Source organism: Chiloscyllium plagiosum, chromosome 13 (assembly GCF_004010195.1).
Source record: "Chiloscyllium plagiosum isolate BGI_BamShark_2017 chromosome 13, ASM401019v2, whole genome shotgun sequence".
NCBI classification, from domain to species: domain Eukaryota; kingdom Metazoa; phylum Chordata; class Chondrichthyes; order Orectolobiformes; family Hemiscylliidae; genus Chiloscyllium; species Chiloscyllium plagiosum.
Genome location: NC_057722.1, coordinates 77,905,845 through 77,930,346, shown reverse-complemented (window position 1 = coordinate 77,930,346; position 24,502 = coordinate 77,905,845). Strand labels below are relative to the sequence as shown.

Genomic DNA, 24,502 nt, shown 5'->3' with positions numbered 1-24,502 from the left:
GCTGAAATTAGGAAGAGAGAAGACATTACTATGGATGCTGACAATTATAGAAGTGATTATGTTTGTCGCAAAATGCTGTAACTTGAGCAAGATGCTGAACTCAGAGAATTTGTTCAAAACCAAAAACATTCTGGGGTCAGTCCAGCAAGTTGTGAACTTTGAAAAGTTCAACCATACATGCAGTGGTAACATATTAACAGCATCAGGTAGGAGAATGTATATATATTGTACTACTTCACAGTGGTACATTTTTCACAGTTACAACATATTGAGTAGAAACTTCAATTTTCTGTACACTCATAATTTTGACCACTACTTTATATCCATTTTCTGATTTTTATTTGGGAGGATTGTTGGTGGGGGTGGAAGTTGTGCCTGAAATTGGTTTGAGAAATCTTCTTTTGAACATTTACATGAGAATTACATGCTCTTTATATATCAACTGTCAGGTGAATGTTCATGACACTGCAGGGCGGAAGTTGGTATCTGTTTCCCCAAATATATCGACAAAGTGGATGGATAAGAACAACTTCCAGTTCAGTAACATCTTTGATGCAGTAAAGTATGGAAAGGTGCTTCATGGTAGCAATGATCAAACAAACTTTGACACTGAGCAACGTAAGATATTATGGCAGGTCACACACAGAGGGCTGGAAAGAATTTGGGAGAGAATTCCAGAGTTTCAGGCCAAGGTAGCCAAAGACACAGCTGCCAATGGAGAAGCAAACTAGAGATGCTTCGGGAGCCAGAGATAGAAGAGTGCAGAGATACTGGACAATTGTAGGCTGGAGGAAATAAAGTATTTCACCGTAACAACCCAGTTAACGCCATATAAGTTTCCTTATGACAAGTTTCAACCATAATCTATTCTTAGAAGCAGAGCAATGGATGGGAAAAAGAGCAAATCTGCTCAATCACATCCCTCATTGGTCAATCATAACAGAGAAAGGCCAGATGGCATATCTTATGTTGAACTGTTTTGTCCGTTTAACGATTTGTGGTTGATAAGAATCAAAGAAAATGGTTATCACTGAACAAATGTTAAAAGTATATTAACAAATATCATCCATACTCAGCTGGTCTGAATGTTTTCTGCATGCACTGTGCAGTAAAACTCAAACGTGGCTTTTTCTCAGGAACTTCATCACTGCTATTCCCTCCATCTGTTTCAGGAACCTGCATCAATTGTGCCCGGGTCCGATCACACATTTCTTGGATAACAGTCATCCCCTCGGCTCTCATTGCAATATACAAGCAACTTAACAAATACTGAAACACAATGCACCAAAATTATGAGTTACCAAACAAAGAAAATTATGTATGTAGTAAAACAGCGGTGGCATTATCTCAATGGTGATAAAGATGACAAGTACAGGATATGTAAGATCTAACCTTTTATTTCTTCCCTTCTCATCATTAAAGGACCCAAACATTCCTTCCAAGTGAAACTGGGATTTACTTGTAAAATTTTCAATTTACTATCTTGCAATTTCTGCTCACAATGCAGTCTCCTCCACATGACGAAACCAGCCACGTACTGGATAACCTCTTGGCAAAACACCTCAATTAATTCAGCAAGAGTAACCAGAGCTTCCTGGAGCTGGTCATTTCAACTCTCTGTCTTGCTCCTCAGCTGATCTTTCCATCAATGGTATAATACAGTACTCCAATGAACCTCAAAGCAATTTCAAGGATAGTAACTCATATCTTTTGACTCAAGGCTCTGCAGTCTTCAGGTCTCAACATTGAACCTATCAATTTCAGATCATCACCTCTGCCCCAGTTTAGTCTTTGTTTGCTGCTTTGCTCGTTTAATTTCTTTGTTCCTTCTTATGTTCGGATGGCTGCTACGCAACAATTTGCAGCTCTACCACCCAATCAAAGAACTTCCCTCTTGCTCTTCCTCCCTCCTGCCTATCACTGGCTTAAGACCGCTAGCATTTATATCTTTCTTCAGTTCTGACAAGAGGTCATCCACCTGAAACATTCTCTGTTTACTTCCACAGATGCTATCTGGTCTGCTGAGTATCTCCAACAATTTTTTTTATATAGTTCACAAGTTTTATGCAAGATGGTTCAATTTAACAAATGTTACAAATACCACTATCCACTGATTAAATACTTTTGTTTCTTTTTGACCTGTGCTGGCAACGCCGCATTCATCCCTAAATTGAACCAGAGAAAGATAGTGGTGGGTGACCTTCTTGAATAGCAATAGCTTTCACACCATTGGTTTAAAGATGTGATGTTAGAGGAGTCAAATTCTTGCAACATACGACTTAAAGAAACAGTCAGCAATGATAAATGAAATCTTAACATTCCTAGGGGCACATATTTAAGTGCCACTGCATTTTATGCAAAAGCCAGGCATTAATTTATATAATTTAAGTTCAATATCTTCGGCAAAGAGGGTGGTGCGAGCAAGCTAGGATTGGTGCATCGAGTTATATTTACCCAAGGCAAAGAACACAAAAAGCACTTATGACATTCAGTCGTTAGCAAAGCAAACATATGCTGTAGTTAATTTGCACAACGCAAGACTCCACACACTCAGGTAAGGAAGGATGCAATTGCATTGGAGACAGTTCAAAAAAAGGTTTCCAATACTAATACCAGGAATGGGTGGGCTTCATCCGAGGACAGGTTGGACAGGCTATGCTTGAGTCTGACGGCGTTTACAAGAGTAAGATGTAAATTGATTGCAACATGTAAAATCCTGAGATGCCTTGCCAGGGGAGGTGTGGAGAGGATGTTTCCTCTTACAGGAGAATCTCAAACTAAGGGTCACTGTTTAAAAATCAGGAGTTTCCCATTCAAAACTGAGATTAGGCAAAATATTTTCTCTCAAAGAATTGAGTGTCTTTGGAACCTTCTGGAAAGGTGGTGGCCGCAGAATTCTTGGATGTTTTTAAAGGCAGAGATAGATAGATTCTTGTTAAGCAGGTTTTTGTGGAAGGCAGATATATGGATTTAGGATCAAATTCAGATCAGTCATGAGTTTATTGAATAAAAGAGCAGGCTGAATGGGTTGCATGGTCTACTTCTGATTAATATGTTCAAAAACATGAATGAGAACATGGGCCATTTAATGTATTTTGCTACGGTGGTTAAAGACAAACAATATAACAATGCACTGGTCCTTTTTTTACATGAGTACTATTACTTTCATTTCAACTATTGAGAGCTTCCAGAACATAATTTTATCACTTCAACTGAAAGACAATAACTTTGGTAGTACTGCACTATGCTGCATCAGTCTTATTGATGACAGAAAGTAATTGACAAAGACTTTGCTTTATATCACTTCTAAACTTTTTTTTTAAATCAGAATTAAGTGCTCGATTAGAAACAAGTGGACACAAGGATTAACAAAATAAGTTACCTCTTGCTTGGGTTCAGTTCCTATCATTTCAATTAAAGCTGTGCATATTAGGTGTATACGTTGCTTTTGTATTGGTGCAGCACACACCAGTCCTGATGGAGCAAACATCAAAAAGTGCTGAAATATTTGACATAGCGCTGATCTCAATTTATCAGAATTAATGAGTCTTAACAGACCATCTCTAATAAACACACTTAGTTTCTCCATCAACATATTAAGGTAAATGGGTTCTATTGTGAATGAGCTTGCATGATGCTCAGCAGTGACAGGAAAGAGTGCTCTGACCAAACACGCAAATGGCTCTTCATACAATTCTAATTCTGCTCTGTCAGCCTCTTTAAACAGTTTCAAGAGACCAATCAAACTTGTAAAGAACATATTTGCCAATTCTTCTGGTGGTGGTCCTCCAAGGTTTATCAACTTTGTTAACAAGGACAACACGATACCCTTAATCCTGGGACTGCCATGTTCTAAAAGAGAGCATCCTATTTCCCACAAGATTAGTCTCTGTCTTCTGCAAAACACACTCGAAAGAATTGATGAAAGTATTCGAAGTAATATGACCTCCAACGATTCTACTTGTAATACACAGGATAACTGAAGGGGTGCAGGGGTTAAATACTCTGCATCTTCTCTCTCAGCCACAACAAAACGATTAACTATGAATGGCTGGAAAAACAAACTCTGCTTATTGTACATCATCGGGTTCTTCTCCCTCAAAGAAATCAAATCCTGAAAGAGGCCCAATAGTTCCTTGGTTTGTGTTCCAAATATAAAGGGATTCTTGCTCTTGAACAGCCAAAGCAAAGATAGTATAATCTTTGCAACACAGTCATGAAGCACTTGACAATTTTGGGCTGCGGCAATCCGAAGAAGCCTGGTTATAATCCAGTTACTGAAACCTTTAAAGAAAAAAAAAGTCTGTTCAGATCAAATATTGCAAAAACAGATTAAACACAACTTATCGAATTAGAGATAGAAAGACTTAGTCTGGTTTTAGTCTGTAATCACGATATTGGTACAACTTCCTGGGTTCAGCAACTGTAGGCTATTACAAACAAATATAATGGCAGAAACATTTTTGCAATCTATATTTATTATACTCTTATCATTTTTCATAGAATAGTGCAGCAATTGGTGTTCAAATAAGTATTCAGGCTCCAAAGTGCTGTGTCACTGTACTGTAAATGGGTAAGTTGGCTTAATGAGCCTGAATGGCCTACGGGTGCTCCCTGGTCCTATGTTTCCCTGTCACAGAGCAGCAAGTTGCTAAAGGGTTCTCATTTAAAATCATAGAACAACGACATTTCTACCCTAGCTGAGAACAATTCATTCACACAGACCTGGGCAGTTGTGGAATAATAGTAGTGTATTTATCAAAAATCAAAATTGCTGGAAAAGCTCAGCAGGTCTGGCAACATCTGCAGCAAGAAATTAGAATTCATGTTTCGGGACCCTTCCTCAGAAGTGTATTTATAAATTGAGTTTGTCATTTTATTGATTATGATCAACTGCAATTGGTAATGGAATTTCATTGTTATAAAACATAGGGACAGCGTGGTGGCTCAGTGGTTAGCACTGCTGCCTCACAGCACCAGGGTCCCAGGTTCAATTCCAGCCTCGGGCAACTGTCTGTGTGGAGTTTGCACAAGTTCCCCGTGTCTGCGTGGGTTTCCTCCCACAGTCCAAAGATGTGTAGGCCAGGTGAATTGGCCATGCTAAATTGCCCATAGTGTTAGATACATTAGTCAGAAGGAAATGGGAATGGGTAGGTTACTCTTCGGAGAGTCGGTGTGGACTTGTTGGGCTGAAGGGCCTGTTTCCACACCGTAGGGAATCTAGTAATCAAAGCAACAAACCAGTGGATTCTCACCACCATCACAGAAATAAAATAACAATTCAAAAAAACCAATTCCGTAAAGGAAGGAAACTATAAAGTTGCACCCTCAATGCAGTTCTAACAAACTATTAAAACTCATTCTAGTTAATAAAACATGGAAAAGACAACTGAATGTGTGTCAAACAGAAATCTAACTTGCTATGGGTCTTTTTGCGGCATATATCAATTTTAAACCAGATATTTCAAGCTAATACAACATAACAAGAAACTGACCAATGGTAAAAGATTTTTGATTTTTTTTGTCTTAGGTGAAATAATCAAAAGTCATAGCTGAAATACCATGTTAAATTGCATTTGTACCTGGCATGAAGGATCTTTACTTAAATTCAAACAAAACAGAACAAATAAAGCAGTTATTGATTTTATTGAAATGTTATTTTACATTTTTTTGCATCATTTAAAGTCAATTTGTCAACAGACTGCAAAAATAAAATATCAAAATCTGAGCTACATTACTAGAAGATTAATAGCCAAGATCAATCTGTAATACTAGTGTCACAATTGCACCAATTTTTCTGTAAGTTGTGTATAAACTCACCAATACAACTGCACTCATCATCACTACTGTTCTGCTGAATTTGTTTAGTTGGCTTTTGTGGTATGTTTACAAACATAAGAGGAAAGGATTTCATAATGTGTTGGATAAAATCCAACAACATCACACATGTTGGCTGAGAATCAGTTTTCTTCGAAAGCTCCAAAGCAACTGAAATTTCAACAGAAAAATAAATTACAAAAGAAGAAGACAGACTTTTTTTATACAGCTTTCAAAGTCAGAAATCCCAAAGCACTTTTAAGCATGGTCACCATTATAAAGGATGCACAGGAGTCTAGTTGCACACAGCAAACTCCCAAAAACAGATGAAGACTAGATCATTTGTTTCTGTGAAGTCGGTTGTGGAATAACTGATGGCCTAAACTGTATGGATAACTCCCTGCCTCTTAAGAAGAGGGTCTTGGAGTCTTAAGTTTAAGCAAGCAGATGGGACTTAGTTTACTATCTCATCCGAAGGGGGATTACTCCAGCAGTGTAGTGCTTCCTTGGAGCTGCACTGGAGTTATAGCCTTGATATTTGTGCTCAAGTCCTGGAGTGAGGTTTGAACACAGAAGTGAGTCAGTATCAACTGAGTTATTGCTGACAAAGTTTAAATATCAATTAACAGATAATTGTGAATAAAGCAATTATACAGCAACAATGTAGTTATTGTAGGATCAGTGGGGAAATACCTGGGCAATAATTTTGTCAGCAGTTACCATTACAATTGACAACCAGGATGCTTGATATTGTCAGTTAAATCTTCACTATTTGCAAAACAATTGCTTTAAAATGGCAAATTTGAAATCTTTGAAAACCAGAAAATAATTTAGCAGTATATATTACATTACAAATTAGTTTCTTATTCTAAAAACCTGAATTTAATAAATTACTTCATTGTAGGGGTTAGCAATGAAACAGACCACATACAAAGAACAAAATTCAATTTGCAAATCTAATTTTGAACTTTTCCAGTTGGAAGGTTAGACAAGTTGTTAAGAACAAATCTAGTTTTGATGGCACATGATGATTTTAAAAATCAAAATTAAGTGATTGTGGCAGAAAAGCTAAAAAATAAAATCAGCAATAAATGGCACTTAACAGCTAGTTTATGGATTTCTGCTCCCATACTCTTGGGAAACCAACAGTCGAGGAGAAGTTGTGGAAAGAACGATTTTCTAATCCTGTCAGATCCCTTGAGAACCAATATCTTTATTTTTAACTGGATAGGGTAATATTTCATACATGCTGTCCCTCAAACGTGAGGCCACGCATGCCTGCACTATTGAACTTCGAACTAATTACAAAATGCAGGACAGCAATCTATAGACTCTCCCTTCATTGGAAAGCACCTGGCTTCCACTCATACTTGGAGATTCAGGAATTTCCTAGACCCAACTGAGCTAAGAACATAAACCCTCCAAGTTATGGAGGATTGTGTCAGTCTGACATAGCATTAGGACACAGAGAGACTTCACACCCATTGTTTAAAAACCTGAGTTATCTTGAGAATGTAATTTAAAAGAAGTTCTGGGGTTTACATATCAAAGAACAGAAACCAGCATATCCCATTACAAAAGACGAAAGTTTTAATCTAAGATTGTTTACTGTATCACAACTCCATGACATTGGACTCCTTTGACTATAAATTCTGTGAGCATGATCTTATTCTCCACAATCACCTGATAAAGGAGTGGCGTTCCGAAAGCTAGTGCTTCCAAATAAATCTGTTGGACTATAACCTGGGGGTGTTGTGTGATTTTTAACTTAATCCTCCATAGTAATAGCTTTTAAACAAGGTATTGCCTGTCAAAGAACAAAGAAGAACAAAGAGCAGTACAGCACAGGAACAAGCCCTTCAGCCTACCAAGCCTGAGTCGACACATGATGCCATTCTGAACTGAAAACCTTCTGGCTCTACGTGGTCTGTATCCCTCTATTTTCTGCCTATTCATGTATGTGTCAAGTTTCCTCTTAAACATTGCTATTGTATCTTCTTTTCCCACTTTCTCTGGCAACACATTCCAGGCACTTACCACCCTCAGTGTAAAAAATAACTTTCCTCTCACATCTCCTTGAAACTTACCCCATTTTACCTTACATCTCTGTCCCCTAGTTTCTACCCTGGAAAAAACAAGTATAGGAAATGCAGAGGTCAAAAGAAATGATCAGATGGCAGGAGAGAGAGGGCCAGGAGAGAAAAAAGTGAATCTCAGGCATGTGCAATTCTGTTAGCTGTGGAAAGGACTGTCACTCAAGAATCAGCCTCTATAGCACCAAAGGGCCTGTACTGCGCTGTATTCTTCTATGTTCTATGTTCTATGTAAAAAAGTGAATCTCAGGCATGTGCAATTCTGTTAGCTGTGGAAAGGACTGTCACTCAAGAATCAGCCTCTATAGCATGGCTTCCCAAAGTGAGGTATCAGGTTTTAGGTGGGATTGTGAGCTAATATTTTGGGGTCATGAGCTCTCAAGAAACAATGGTTGCTATCAAGTTCCAATCAAGTTATTACAGTTGTGTTCCTGCTTTCTCAGTTTTTCCTCAGTGGTAAGACAATTTCAAGCCTCAAAATGAGGTCACAGTGAGAAAATGTTTGGGAATGTCATAACAGATGACATTCAACCCAAAAGTTACATAGTTCATCATTTCATAAGAAAGACAGATGCCTGGAAAGAGATCTTCTGCAGATGGGATTTAGAATTAAAAGTAAATTACTTTTTTTCAGAAGCTGCTTGAGTAACTCCTTCTTTAAATATAAAACCAAAATATGAATAATTCACATTGTATTTTATCTACAAATGATAAGTGTAGGAGTAGGGGGAATGTACTTACCAACATCCACATCTGTGAGCATTTTGTCAACAAACTGACAAAGAATCTGTCTTGGCTTCTGCACCACAGTATTGTAATCTTCTGCGCGGGCACTGTTTGGGGAAATCAGGTTACAACATATTATGGAGAAAGTGAGTACTGCAGATGCTGGAGATTAGAGTCAAGAGTGTGGTGCTGGAAAAGCAGAGCAGGTCAGGCAGCATCCCAGGAGCAGGAAAATCAACATTTCCAGCAAAAGCCCTTCATCAGGAATAAGGGGCTTTCCTGATGAAGGGCTTTTGCCAAAACTTTGATTTTCCTGCTCCTCAGATGCTGCCTGACCTGCTCTGCTTTTTCAGCACCACACTCTTGACTTACAATATATTATGATATGCTTAAATTCAAGTTCAGAAACTTACTTGTCATTTAGCATCACCAAGTCTCCAGTAAACAATTATTTTCACTTTGTTGGTATACTTCTATTTGTAAGTTTAACTTCGCTTATGTCTACTCCACTCAGCTCTAACAATCTTACAAATTCTTTGGCACGAATACATTCATTTGAACCCACTCTCTCTGTTCCACTCCTCTCCTTTTTGTCAAAGCCATACCTCAGATCCCCTTATCACCAATTCCATTTCTATTGTGACAATGCTGTCACTTTAAAAAGGTTATTTTGTCCTTGGTTTTCTTCAAGTGAGGTTGTAAAGGCAGAGTTTAAAAATGGCAGGAGAGTGGCCAGTTCTCCCAGTTCAGTTTTTTTCTAGTTTGTTTTAGCTGTAGCAGGCACAAAGTCCAGAAAGGGTGCAAGCTTCAGCAGAAGATCCCTGACTTTCTCTCTGAAATCTCTTTGGAAGTTGTTCCCTCCTGCCCGTAAGAATCTGTATTTCAATTTACCTTTTTACCAAGGAGTGTGTTTATGGAATGTCACTGGATTGGAACAGCTTCTTAGTTAAGTTGCTGTATCGAGTTAGTTACGTTTTCCAATAGTCAAGTTATTCTAAATCCCATTTTCTTTTGTTTATGTTTCAACTGTAATGTTTAAATAAATTCTGTTTTGCTTAAAGCCGAGTGGTTTGACCAACTGCATCACACCCGAACACCCACTTCATAAGATAGCCTTTAAAATAAGAAAGGTTAGGGTTTAGGCTACATTCTTAAAATATTTTGAGGAGGTATGGCCTGCTTCATAACACTATTCAAGCCTACCCAACAAAGGTGGAATAGGCCATTCAGCCACTATCCTTATGTCCTTATAAATCCTTGAACGTACTGACATTTCCAAAATCCACATGCATCCCTTCTTTTAACTTCAGGTTACATTAAAACAAATCTAAACCAAGTCACAAATTATATTCAGTGTGTGTGACCATTGTACATTTTTTCTCTTCACTTCCTCCTCAACATTTCTGCTAGTTTAGACACAACTAATTGCAGTGTCTATTCATCCAGTTCAGTGGAACTCTCCTCACCTGGTCATCTACCATCACCCTCACCTTGACCTCCTTCCACCTACCACATTTCCAACACCCCTTCCCCCAAGTCCCTCCTCCCTACCTTTTATCTTAGCCTGCTGGGCACACTTTCCTCTTTCCTGAAGAAGGGCTCATGCCCGAAACGTCGATTCTCCTGCTCCTTGGATGCTGCCTGACCTGCTGTGCTTTTCCAGCAACACATTTTCAGCATCTACTTTCCATGTTAACTTGGCTCAATGGTTGGAGCTATACTTCTGAGTATTGAGTGCAGGACCAACTATAGAAACTTGAACACTGAACCTACAACCACACGTCACTACAGTGCTAAAATCATATTATACTTTCTGATATGCCATCTTTCAGATCAAGCATTAGATCCAAGGTGTGGACCTTGCTCTGGTGAACATACATGGCTCTACTCAAAGAAGAGGGAAATTTTCCCAGTGTGTTGTGTGACGTAAGGTAATAGATATATATATTTCAATCAATATGTTTGTTAGCATCGATGATCTGGTGACTGCCAATTGCACATACTCAGCCAATTATTTCCACCTGCGTAAGAGCACACCCATGCACAACATTAAAAATTAACAATTCTACTTGGCTTAATGTGTTAATTCTTCTTAACCCCAATATATTCTTACACATTTTTCCACCAACATTGACACTCTTAATTTAAGTAGTTTATGAGAGATATTGCTGCTCATGAACATGGTCTTGGGTGCCAGTACATGCACCCCATTTTAACACCATTTATTTTGGACTTTCTCATTTTGAACCAATTGCATACGAGGCTTCAGTGTTTCTGAGGGGATTTAATGATTAACTTGTGATTATTTCTAAAACAAAGTATGAGAGAGAGACTTCCTGGAGAATAAATGAGGTTGTTTTCATTGGGAGAATTTACAAGCAAACAAAATAAACAGTGTAGTGAATTTGGCTTCAAGATCATAAATTCCAGATTTTTGGGAGGGCTTAGGGGAAATACCAAAAACTCAGGGGAAATAAAAGCTTTTGGATTTTATTGGGCAGTTTTGCAGAAGTCTTGGGTAAAGCTTAATATGCAAAACAGTTGCTCCTGAGAAAGGGAGGTGGTTTAGGACACTGCTACCCCAATGTAAGGAGTTGAATTTAAAAGTTCAAAACTGTTTGGTTAAAATCCTGAAACGGTTCAAGTGTCCAAACAGAGCCTTCAGATTCCGAAGACAGGGACAATAAACTACAACTAATTAAATTAAGCCTTTTGTGTGATTATAGAAGAGAATTCTCCACAGTTTGAGTCTTGTAAAAGGAGAGTTTTTTTGGGATTAATAGTTTGTTTTTAAACCAAAAATATAATTCAAAAATCTATAAGTTTATGATATACCCAAGTAGTTTTTTTTAATTTAATCTGTTTTTCTATTCAACTTGTTCAGAGATGTCATTACACACCTCTGGAGCAGGTGGACCTTGAACTGCTGATTCAGGATACGGACACCATCACTGTGCAACAATGTTCACTCAAGTTTATTTTCATTTCTTTTTCTCAATGATATTCTGCTTTATTGATAAATCTGAATCTGCCGTATTTCCTGTTTTTGTTCCATTGAAAAAAATCAAAGCAAATCTACAAAGCCAGGTTTCAGTCTGCATTTAACTGAACAAGTCAGTTCCATTAGCTGGGATCATAAACAGCTAGTCCTCAAAGAACTTCAGTAAAAGACTGCATCTAGTCAATTGTTTCATTGCTGTTTGTGGAGTATTGCAGAGCACTAGTTTGTTGTCATAATTTATTAAGTTATGTAAAAGTATTTAATTGGCTGCAATGCATTTTGCAAAGTCATGGGAAACACAATACATAACTACAAATTATTTATTTCTGTTCACAGATCCAAAAGCTACAATAGCCTTTCAAGAAACAACTTATCTTTGAAACAATCATCTTCTTAAGCATTTCCTTCATTGATGTACATTGTGACATCATTCCAGGACAGGGCAGACAACATACACACACATACCCTGATGGTACAAAGCTCCACTCTTCACCACCTCCTGATCCTTCCACTGCCAGAATGCCTGTCCAATATTCAATGAGATTAACGAAAATTTCCTCCATTTAAATATTGGAAACATCAAAACCATTTTCTCTAACCCCGTCAGCTATCTTTATCTCTCCATCACCACTTTTGTCACTGCCAGAAGCTAAACCAGCCTGTTGTTAACCTCAGCATCATGCTAATCAAGGTATTCATCCTTAAACCCTCTATATCACAAGGCCATCTATTTCCACCAGTCGTGTTACCTTCCTTCATAATGGTCATTGAAATCCTTATTACATCCTTGAGAGTTTCAATGATCTTCGAACTGCTTTGAGTATCAGTAACTGCTTTGAGTAACTGCTTATCAGATCCTATTTCTCTCTGACTTCTGTCCATTTTGTCTGACATCAACATACAATCCTGAGGAGGAAGAAAGTCATGCTTACTACAATCTCAGAACACTGCATTGTTTTACAGCCAGTTAAATAGATTTTGGAAAGCAGTTAGTGCCACAGTCTATTTTCTTGCAATAAAATCATGCACTGTAATGTGATATTAGGGGAAGTGATAGCCTAATGGTATTATTGCTGGACTGTTAATCCAGAGACCCAGACAATGTTCTGGGGATACAGGTTTGGAGACCACCATGGTAAATGGTAGAACTTGAATATAATAAAAATTTGGAACCCTTTGGTGAAAGAAACTGCCAACCTTACCTGGTCTGGCCTATGTGACTCCAGACCCACAGCAACATGGTTGACTTCTCTCTGGGCAATTAGGGATGGGCAATAAATATTGGTCTAACTAGCAATACCTACATGTCATGAATGAAAAGTTTACCAGATCAGTTGTTTGAGAGATATTGTTCAGTAGATATGCACTGACAATACACCAGACAGAGCTCCCAGGGGTCTCCTTCAATAGAGTGCCATAGGATCTTTTGGCATACAACAAAAAGTTTAACTTCTCATCTGAAAGATAATTCCAACAGGACTGTAGCTCCTGAGACTAGATTTTGCACAATCTGCAGCAAGCCACAATCACACATCCAAATGGCACAGATGTGATGAAGCCACAGCTATAATATCTAGACACATTATCTAAACAAGATAAACAGTAATTACAAAAGCACATTTGAATGGTGCAGTAGCCCAGGAGGCTTGGGTTCAAGTCCCACCAGTTCAGAGATGTGTCATAAAATCTCAGAACAGGCTGATGCCCAGCATCAGGGCAAAAGTGAGGAATGCAGATGCTGGAGATCAGAGTCACGATTCGTGAGATGCTGGAAAAGCACAGCGGGTCAGGCAGCATCCGAGGAGCAGGAAGATCGATGATTCGGGCAAAAGCCCCTCATCAGGAATGAGGAATTACTGATGAAGGGCTTTTGCCTGAAATGTCGATTTTCCTGCTGCTCGAATACTGCCTGACCTGCTGATATTTTCCAGCACCACTCTAACCTTGACTCTGATGCCCAGCATCATTTTGTCTCTCAGATTGATGTTTTGATTCGCATTCGAGATATAAATTTGAGATCTCTCTGCCTCCAAATTCTGTGCCTGAGTGCTTCACTTCACTTCTGCCGACAAAGGAGCAGCACTTTGCAAGCTTGTGACTTCAATAAACCTACGTCTTAAGATTTCTGACCGAGAAATAAAATAACACGTTGCACTGGAATAACCAAGAGTCAAGACCAACAGTACCATCAATCAAATGTATAATTTTCCTCCAAAAGAATCCAAAACGTGGTCAAAAGCATTAAATTAGGTCAGACTCGGTGGACACAATAGCCTTCACCTGGTCCTATTTCTTATCAGACTTTAAGTCGTTTAAGAGCATTTCAAATAAAACACTTCAGATTTGACAATAAGTCAATCGGATGGTGTGTATCTGATTGAGATAAGGTTGAAGAGTTAACCTGGAAGGTGTCAGTGAGGAGGTATCCAGATCGGGTCAGCTCAGACACTGAAATGTCCCGCATTTACACGATGCCGGGGCCTAGTCACTCCCTGCTCCAAGGGAGCAAGGCATGGGCAAAGGCACGAAAACAGCTCACCTCTCCAACTCCCGCAGAGCCGGCAGGATGGAGGCCATCTCCAGCCCCTGTTCACACATCCTGTCAAAAACACCCACCGCCCGAACACACTCAGCGGTTTCACTTTAAAATTATTCCCTTTCTCACAGAGCGCTCACAAAACCGCGCCACCGCCCTGACCCCGCCCAGGGGGCGGGGACTAATACTGATCCCGCCCACTCGGTGCACAGGGGCGGGGACTATTACTGACCCCCGCCCACTCAGTGCACAGGGGGCGGGGACTATTGCTGACCCCCGCCCACTCAGTGCACAGGGGCGGGGACTGTCACTGACCCCCGCCCACTCGGTGCACAGGGGCGGGGACTAATACTGATCCCGCCCACTCAGTGCACAGGGGCGGGGACTATTACTGACCCCCGCCCACTCAGTGCACAGGGCGGGGACTATTACTGACCCCGCCCACTCAGTGCACAGGGGCGGGGACTATCACTGACCCCCGCCCACTCGGTGCACAGGGGCGGGGACTCTTACTGACCCCCGCCCACACAGTGCACAGGGGCGGGGACTATTACAGGGCTCGCCCATTCAGTGCACGGGGTGGGTAGTCACTGACCCCGCCCACTTGGATCATTGACCGAGCCCTCTCGGAGGATAGGGCGGGGCGAATTCTGACCGCGCCCATTTCATGGCGCCCGACGTGCGCCGCCCGCTCTCACATTGGAGCCCAGTCCGGCCTCGCCTTGATATTGCCACGCCCACTCAGGGGTCACGAGCGTGGTTTCTCTCGCGTGCGCCTGTCCGTCGCCACAACCTCACGGTGTGAGTGACGCCTCCACGGCTCTGAGCTCTTTGATTGGCTCAGCCTGCCGTCCGCGGATTAGCCGCACGGTCGGGACTATCTGATTGGTTTCGTCCATTGGTCATGCGCACTCGAGGTGCACGCGCTAGATTTGAACGCGGTCGGGAGCGGGAGAAATGCCTGTTGGTAAAATCCGTTAGAGATGTGAGTAGGCTGTTTAGCCCATTGAGTATATATTTACCCAGGCAGCAGTGCTAACCATTGAGTCACCTCGCAAATCGTCCCCTGGGCTCGATGGTGTCTACTTGGTACAGGGGAATTGAGGAGTCAGAGGTTTAGTAATCTTAGTGGATCTAACCACTGGGATTGTTGGTGTATGATGAAACTGAGGGGTTTAATAAATTATTTTCATCTTTAAATTATGCAAGTTAGTTTGGTAATCAGTTAGCAACACCTGATTGGAATAGTCTATGGGAAATATCTGATGGGAATTAATGGCCTAATCTAATGGAAATGCCTGGTGGTAGTAATTTATGTGAGGAATTGGGGAAATGTTGTTGGGATATGGAGAGCAATAAATGGTCTAGATTTTCTGGGAGCTGATACTGCTGTGCTTGTTGCAATGGGCAAGGCAGGAAGTCTCATTTGAAAATATCATCCACAAAGAATCTCATGGATTACGAAAGGTATTAAGGTGAACCCACTTTGTAGGTTGGCTAATATTGTGCCAATATTTAAGAAAGGTGGTAAGGAAAAACCGGGGAACTATAGACCGGTGAGCCTGATGTGGGTGGTGGGCACTTTGTTGGAGGGAATCCTGAGGGATAGAATTTACATGTATTTGGAAAGGCAGGGATCATTAGCATAGCTTTGTGTGTGGGAAATCATGTCTCACAAACTTGATTTAGTTTTTTTTTGAAGAAGTAGCAAGGTTAGATCTCATGGAATACAGGGAGAACTAGCCATTTGAATATGGAATTGGCTTGAAGGTAGAAGACAGGGTGGTGGTGGAGGGTTGCTTTTCATACTGGAGGTCTGTGACTAGTAGTTTGCCACAAGGATCAGTGCTGGGTCCACTACTTTTAATCATTTATATAAATGATTTGGATGTGAACATAGGAGGTATAGTTAGTAAGTTTTCAGATGGCACCAAAATTGGAGGTGTAGTGGACAGCGAAGAAGGTTACCTCAGAGTACAATGGGATCTTGATCACATAGGCCAAGGAGTGCCAGATGGAGTTCAATTTAGATAAATGCGTGGTGTTGCACATTGGAAAAGCAAATCAGAGCAGGACTTATACCCTTAGTGATAAGGTTCTAGGGAGTGTTGCTGAACAAAGACATCTTTGAGTGCAGGTTCATAGCTCCCTGAAAGTAGAGTTGTAGGTTGATAGGATAGTGAAGAAGGTGTTTAGTATGCTTTCCTTTATTGGTCAGAGCATTGAGTACAGGACATTGGTTACTACTGAAAATGTGTTGCTGGAAAAGCGCAGCAGGTCAGGCAGCATCCAGGGAACAGGAGAATCGACATTTCGGGCATAAGCCCTTCAGAGGGTGTAGGTTAATGGTGAGAGGGGAAAGATTTAAAAGGGACCTGAGGGGCAATGTTTTGACAGAGGGTAATGCATGTATGGAATGAACTGCCAGAGAAAGTGATGGAGGCTTGTACAATTACAGCATTTAAAAGGCATCTGGATGGGTACATGAAAAGGAAGGGTTTAGAGGGATATGGACCACGTGCTAACAAATGGGACTAGATTAGGTTAGGATATCTGGTCGGCATGGACAAGATGGACCAAACGATCTGTTTCCATGATGCACATCTCTATGACTCAAATGTCAAAGGAGTAACAGCCCTTCCTCAACTTTCTCAGTTTCTAACTGTTTCACTGACACTTTATAGACACCTTCTGAATATCTGGTTTGTTCTCACAGAAATAACTCAAATTATCTCAGTGTTGAGATTACACAGACAGTTGCAAACTCTATGATAATGAAGACTACGTGAAGGGAAAGATCCTGAGGGATTTTTTTCTAATCAACCAATTCAGTTATCTTATTACATATTGCTTAAAAAGTAGAGCTGGAAAGACATGGCAGGTCAGGCAGCATCAAAGGAGCTGGAAAATTGACATCTCTGACGCAGTTGGGACTGGAACCACTACTTCCTGGTTCAGTGGTAGAGACTTTGCCACTTTGCTCCAAGACTCCTCTCAATTTAACTTGAGAAAGTTATATCAATAACTGATTTCAAGTCTCTCTGATCTGTGAGGATGACTAATAAGAATTATTGTCTGCAGCCTATTCTTGAGATTTTTTCCAAGATCCACCTCCAATAATTATAGCAATTCACTGTGTCAAATTATATTGAGAAATATCCACTATTGGTGAAAATGACTCAAATTCTCAGTAAATTCATATAATTGCCATATGATTTCCCCTTAATAGAATTTGTACCCTTGTAATGGCAATTATTTATCCTGCAGGTTTTTCTTTTACAAATTAATGGAATTTATTGCCTTTAAGGTGTTGGTGAGTTGCTTTGTTCAATCACTGCAGTCCATTTGGTATAGGCAGATGCAATGCTGTTAGGGAAGGAGCTCCAGGACGTTGACCCAGCAACAGAAGAATTTTCAAACTTGGTGAATAGCCTGGAGGAAAACTTGCAAGTTGTGCTGTTCACTGTGAATAACATTACCTCACAATCTCTCTCTCTCAAGCTGTTTGACCAGATGTGTTTTTGTACCACTTTCTGTTTTTATTTCAGATCACCAGGTGGGACTAGATTGGGTAGGGATATCTGGTTGGCATGGACAGGTTGGACCGAAGGCTCTGTTTCCATGCTGTACATCTCTATGACTAGCATCTGCAGTTTTTATTTTGCATTCATAACTCATTATTACATTTCCAAGTTTTGTGTCATGTTGTCATTGACCAAAAAATGAACTGGAATTATCATCTAAGTTCTGTGGCTACAAGATCAGGTCAGAGATGAAGAGTCTTGCAACAGGTGACAAGGGCAGCATGGTGACTCAGTGGTTAGCATTGCAGCCTCACAGCATCAGGGACCTGGGTTCAGTTCCAGCCTTGGGCTACTGTCTGTGTGGCTCCCCATGTCTTTGTGGTTTTCCTCTGGGTGCTCTGGTTTCTCCCACAATCCAAAGATGTGCAGGTCAGGTGGATTCGCAATGCCAAATTGCCCATAGTGTTAGGTGCATGAGTCAGAGAGAGATGGGTCTGGGTGGGTTGATCTTCAGAGGGTCGGTGTGGGCTTGTTGGGTCGAAGGGCCTGTTTCCACACTAGGGAATTTAATCTTTAAAAAAAAAGTAACCCATTTCTGACCAATTGTTGAGGTCCTTGCATGGCAGCAGCTTCCATAATTGGCATGCCGATCAACGGGCATGAAATGTAGGAGTGTGCTTGCCTCCTAAAAACCTATCAATCACCTACAAGGCACAAGTCAGGAGTGTGATGAATAACTCCCCATTGGCCTGGATGTATACAGCTCCAACAATATTAAGGAGGTTTGTCATCCTCCAGGACAAAGCAGCACACTTGATTGACACTGCATCTACAAACATTCAGTCCCTCCACTACCAACACTCAGTAGTAGCAGCAGTGTGTACTCATGAGAAGATGCATTGCAGAAATTCACTAAAGCTTCTTAAATAACACCTTCCAAACCCAAAACCACATCCAGTGAGAAGGACAAGAGCAGCAGATACACAGGAACACCACCACCTGCAAGTTCCCCACCAAGCCATCACCGTACTGACTTGGAAATGTACAATCAGTATCACTGGGTCAAAATCCTGGAATTTCCTCTCTAATAGCATTGTGGGTATACCTACACCAAATGGACTGCAGCGATTCAAGACGACAATTCACCATTTCCTTGAGAGCAACTAGGGATGGGCAATAAATGCTAGCCCAGCAAGCAACATTCACATCCAATAGTAAATGACTAAGAATAAAAAAAAAGTGTCAATCTCTGGAATTGTGTATAATTCATCAGTGCTACAGATTTCCTTTATTCACTGGATATTGGTTTTACTGATAAGATAGCCATTTATTGCCTGTCCTTAAACAGCTTAGATACCACAGTTACTCTCTAAGGCATTTCAAAGGGGGTGTAAGAGTCAACCACATTGCTGCATGTCAGGAATCACATTTAGTCCAGCCCAGGTAAGGATAGCAGATTTGTTTCCTTATAGGACATTGTATTTTTGTAACTATGCTTCTAACACGCATCCAACATTGGCATTTACCTGGTTATGTCGAAAATTGCTCAGGTATTTCTGTCCATAAAAAAATAGAATTGGTCAATTACTACCCCATCAGTTCATTGTTATTTGTCAGCAAAGTGATGGAAGGTTCTTCAGCAGTGCTATCAATTGGCACTTAATATAACCTGCTCACTGATTCTCAGTTTGGTTTCTGACCTCATTACAGCCATAGTCCAAACATGCACAAAACAGCAAACTCTAAAGGTGAGGTGACATCAATGCAGCATCTGACCAAGAGTAGCACCAAGGAGCCCTTGCAAATTGCAATCAGATAAAACCTTCCATTAGTTGGAGTCTTACTTGACACAAAGGGAAATGGTTGTGGTTGTTGGAAGTCAATTATCTCAGCTCCAGGACATAATTGCAGAAGTTCCTCAGGGTGTGTCCTTGACCCAACCATTTTTAGCTGCTTCATCAATATCTTTCCATCAACTTTCCATCAAAATGTCAAAAATGGGAATATTTACCAACCATTACACAATTTTCTGAACCATTCGTGACTCTTCAGACACTGAAGCAATCCATAGGAAATTGCAACAAAACCTGGTCAACTTTCAGGTTTAGGCTGAAAACTGGCAAGTGATGTTGGCGATGGAAATGTGTTGCTGGAAAAACGCAGCAGGTCAGAATTAGAGGGATCTGGCTGTCCTAGTTCATGAATCATAAAATATTAATAGCAGGTACAGCAAGTAATTAAGAATGCTAAAGGTATGTTATTATTTAATGTGAGGGGAATTGAATACTGAAGAAGGGAAGTTATGCTTCAGTTATACAAGGTACCAACTAGACTACATCTGGAGTACTGTGCACAGTATTGGTCACTTTATTTAAGGAATTATGTAAATACATTAGAAGTGTAAATGCATTAACAGAGAAGGGTTACCAGACTAATACGTGGCATGGGTGTTTTGTTTTATGAGGAAATGTTGCACAACCTTTGCTGGTTTTAGAACAGTGAGTGAAACATGTAAGATCCTGAGGGTCTTGATAGAATAGATGTGGAAAGGATGTTTCCCACTTCTTTTTTTCAGTGGACTTGAAACATTAACTCTGATCCCTCTCTACAGCTGCTGCCAAACCTGCTGAGTTTATCCAGCAATATTGGTTTTGTTTGTGTTTCTGTTTTCCAAGCATCCACAGTTCTTTTGGGTTTCTTTTTATATATCTTACTTGCTACTTCCTTTAAGACCCGAGAATGAAATCCATGAGGGCCAAGGGATCTGTCACCTTATAGTTCCAACTATTTACTCAGTACTACTTACCTGGTAATTGTAATTTTCTTGTGTTCCTCACTCACTGTCAATTCCTGGTTTACAACTATTTCCAGGATATTACTTGTATCCTCTCTAGTGAAGATCAATGTAAAGTTTCTATTAAATTTGTCTGCCACCTCTCTATATCCTCTTATTAATTCCCCAGACTCACTTTCTATAGCATTAAGTTATTTTGTTAAGTCTTTAAATATCTGAAGAAGCAGATTTAGGGGAGACAATGGCTTCATGTTATTATCGCTGACTATTAATCCAGAGATGGAGAGAATGTTCTGAGGACCTGGGTTCAAAATCAGTCTTGACCAATTTGAATTCAATTTAAAAAATCTGGAATTAAGAGTGAAATGATGATCGTGAAACTGTTACCAATTCTTGGAAAATCCCATCTTATTCACTAATATCCTTTAGGAAAATAAACTGTCATCTGTACCTGGTCTCGCCTCCAGACCCACAGCTAATGTGATTGACTGGCAACTAGGAATGAGCAATTAATGCTGCTCTAGCCAGTGATGTCCATATCCCATGAATGAATAAAAAAGAAAACTTTTCCTATGTTTTTATACTTTTGGCTAAGGTATGACATAAGTTGTTTCTCATGGAAAAACGGAAATTAATTTCCTACTCACAACAAACTAAAGAATGAGCAGGAGTGGGGCAAAAAGTTCTTCAGATCAGCCTGCCCTGCCTTTCTTTATGATCATGCCCCCATAGAATCCAAAATTGTTTTAAACTCATTCTTGAATATGGAGAAAGTAAGGACTGCAGATGCTGGAGATCAGAGTCAAAACGTGTGGTGTAGGAAAGGCACAGTCGGTCAGACAGCATCTGAGAAGCAGGAGAGTCAATGTTTTGGGCATGAGGCTGATAAAGAGCTTAGGCTCAAAATGTTGACTCTCCTGCTCCTCGGATGCTGCCTGACCAGCTGTGCTTTACCAGCACCACACTTTTTGACTCATTCTTGAATATACCCATTAACAAAGTGTCCATACTTTCTGAGATCAAGAATTCCAAAGATTAAAAGTCTGAGTGAAGAAATATCATATCAAGAAATAGCTGACCCCATGTTCTGACACTTGTAGCTAGCCATTTCAATGTGATCACTTTTCATTCTTCTAAGCGTCACATAATATAAGTTCAAATTAATAAGGTCAGCCATCTCAGCTCAGAAATCAATCCATTGAACCTTTATTGCACCCCCTTGAGGGAAAAATGTCTTTCTGTTACGTACAGAGATCTAAGTTTTACATATTAATCCAGGTGAAGTCTTACAAAACTCTATAATTTTACCAATATTTCCTTAGCCTTATTCTCCAATCATGTTATAATAAAGGATGAGATATCATCTGCCAGAGAGATTGACCCTGCCAGGTGAATCACAATATTCAAGCCAATTTACAGTTGAATAATATTTGAAAATAATAGGAAAAGTACAGATTGCCTTCTAATGAAAGAAATTTGCCGATTAAATCCTTATATGAGTGGGAAGCTAAGCCGATAAGGAACACTTACAAAACATCTCTAAACAATACATGGAGGAATGAGGGGGGGATTAAATGAGCCATCTTGCTGTACATCATACAAAATTTAACCTCAATCGTAAATTATTTTGACCCACGCCGATAAAAAATTTCACCTCGTTGCTGTTAGGAAATCTAAAACTTTAAGAGATGATGAAATATGGGAAACAACTGCAGTATTCCTAGCAGTAGGCAAAACGTGTTGGATTCACAATCGTCTTATCGCCCAAATCCACAACTTGGAAACTTTATTAATTATATATGTAAACAGGTGACTGCTTAGCAAGTCCCTTAATCACCAGTAAAAAGCTCAGCAACAAAAGGAACATTGCGCCCATTGTGTCGGCAAACTTCGGGATCATTGGTGGTGACTCAACAAAAATGTTGAATCCATATTCCAAATAACAGAGTTGGTCATTAACAGTCAGGAAACTAAACAAATGGAACCACTGATGACTCTGTCCTATCACATCAAACAGACCCGGCCAAAATCTCTCTGGAATTCTGCTCACGTTAAACATAATTGCGAGCAGAAGCCACGTGCGCTGTCTCCAAAAATAAAAAAATACGTGTGGATTTTTTAAAGGAAGGTCAAAATAAAAAATATCGATGAGTATGGGCACTGACACATTGATTGGTATGAGAAATACAATTGCCCTGATTATGTAGCGATGTTGTGCCCAGTCAATATAAGTTTTACAAATGGCAATAGTGCAAATTACTAGCAACAAGAATGTCCCAGGAATACAGAAAGCAGAGTAAAATTTGACCACATGACTGTATTCTGTACATAGTCCATTCCCTTCCAGCAGCATAGGGTTCATGACAGTTAGCAATGGGAATATATAATAGTAACAGGCGATAGCGGATCCAAACCCATAGAGGTTGAAGGCGACGTAATCCATGTAGTAGAAGATTTGACGGAGCTGCTGTGAGAGAGAATTAAATAAATGTGCGGCACAACTTTCAGCAAAGATTATTGAGACACCAAAGGCAAAACACCACATCGGTAAAAGGAATGGATGGTCATAGCAAAGCTCCTCGTTCTTGAAGAGTATCTGATGAAAGCGATACAGAAAAAATAGCAACGGCATGTAATGAGTCCAAAAGTTAAATGTTTCGTTTGTGGGCTGCAGGACAGAATACACACACTCTGTTACTGTAGAATTCGGCCTTCGGTATCTTGAAACGATAAAGCACTCTCGCATTTCACGGGGTATTTCTTCACAGGCAAGAAAATCGATCCCCCGCCTTTGATACATCCTGGTGGAGTTAGGTGTTATTGCTATTGAGGCTAACAGTTGGCGTGAGAAGTTCCCGTGTCAGGTGGTCATGACGGTGTTTTGTATTTACAATAGCTACACGGGAGTTGCAAAGACATATCTGCTCAACATTTTGAGAGAGGTGAGGGGCAGCCTTTACTGGCAGGGACATCCGCAGAGCTGTGATATACACTTGCTGTTGCCAGACTCTTCAGTGTGATGTCACAAAAGATGTTGAGCAAATTCGACAACCACCTGATGAAGGAGCAGCGCTCCGAAAGCTAGTGCTTCCAATTAAACCTGTTGGACTACAATTTGGTGTTGTGTGATTTTTTAACTTTGTACACCCCGTCCAACACCGGCATCTCCAAATCATGAAAATTTGGAGGCTGCATTGTTGGATGTTTTATTCTGTTGTACTCTCAGCTGTGGAAATAATAAAGGCAAACGACGCGAAAGGTGAACGCTGTTCCATGTTTAAAAAGGACAGGGATTCGCTTCCCCCTGTCGGTGCTTGGAAGGATGACGCCTGTGTTACTGTCCACAAGGTACTCCTCTGTGTGTTACATCGGATAGGGATCAGGGAGTAACCCGATTGCTCAATTAAAAGGAAAATACTGCAAATGCGGAAATCTGAAATAAAAGTAGAATATGTTGGAGACACTCAACATGTCTGATCAGTCCTCAGCAAAGGACTCACCTTCGTCCCCCTCCTTCCACGCAATGAATTTAATACACGCTGTGACATCGAACAATTCTTCCATCGCCTCCGCCTCCGAACTTACTTTCACAATCAGGATTCCCGCCCATCTTCCGGGGACCCCTTCGCCCACCTCCAACAGACCTCCCCCTCACTGAGGACGAACGATCAGTCCTCAGCAAAGGACTCACCTTCGTCCCCCTCCGTCCACGCATCAATGAATTTAATACACACCGTGACATCGAACAATTCTTCCGTCGCCTCCGCCTCCGAGCTTACTTTCACAATCAGGATTCCCGCCCATTTTCCGAGGACCCCTTCGCCCACCTCCAACACACTGCATCCACCTGGACACCCCGCGCTGGCCTATTACCTGCCCTCGACCTCTTCATTTCCAACTGCCGCCGGGACATTAACCGCCTCAACCTGTCGACCCCCCTCCCCCACTCCAACCTCTCACCCTCACAACGCGCAGCCCTCCAATCCCCCTGCTCCAATCCTGACCTCACCA

At 40.6% G+C, this 24,502-nt stretch overlaps 2 protein-coding genes across 2 annotated transcripts in view; both read right to left on the bottom strand.

Moving 5' to 3' along the window:
* The window catches only part of atr (ATR serine/threonine kinase), a 90,705-nt gene extending 76,381 nt beyond the window's left edge, over window positions 1-14,324 (bottom strand). Inside the window, exons 1-5 of the mRNA XM_043702780.1 lie at window positions 14,177-14,324; window positions 8,652-8,743; window positions 5,821-5,988; window positions 3,383-4,284; window positions 1,073-1,269 (exon numbers count right to left, since the gene is read on the bottom strand). Of these exons, the coding sequence (XP_043558715.1) occupies window positions 1,073-1,269; window positions 3,383-4,284; window positions 5,821-5,988; window positions 8,652-8,743; window positions 14,177-14,235 (1,418 nt within the window). The 5' untranslated portion in view covers window positions 14,236-14,324. The remainder of the gene's footprint in view (window positions 1-1,072; window positions 1,270-3,382; window positions 4,285-5,820; window positions 5,989-8,651; window positions 8,744-14,176) is intronic.
* Window positions 14,325-21,701: 7,377 nt separating this feature from the next.
* Window positions 21,702-23,609, bottom strand: paqr9 (progestin and adipoQ receptor family member 9). The gene has a single exon (XM_043702998.1). It carries the CDS (start codon window positions 23,289-23,291, stop codon window positions 22,281-22,283), a length of 1,011 nt encoding a protein of 336 aa, XP_043558933.1. The 5' UTR covers window positions 23,292-23,609; the 3' UTR covers window positions 21,702-22,280.
* Window positions 23,610-24,502: the final 893 nt, after the last annotated feature.

Bases quoted from the DNA above. Each gene is read 5' to 3' on its own strand.
- paqr9 (XM_043702998.1), bottom strand. From the start codon at position 23,291: ATGTATCAAAGGCGGGGGATCGATTTTCTTGCCTGTGAAGAAATACCC.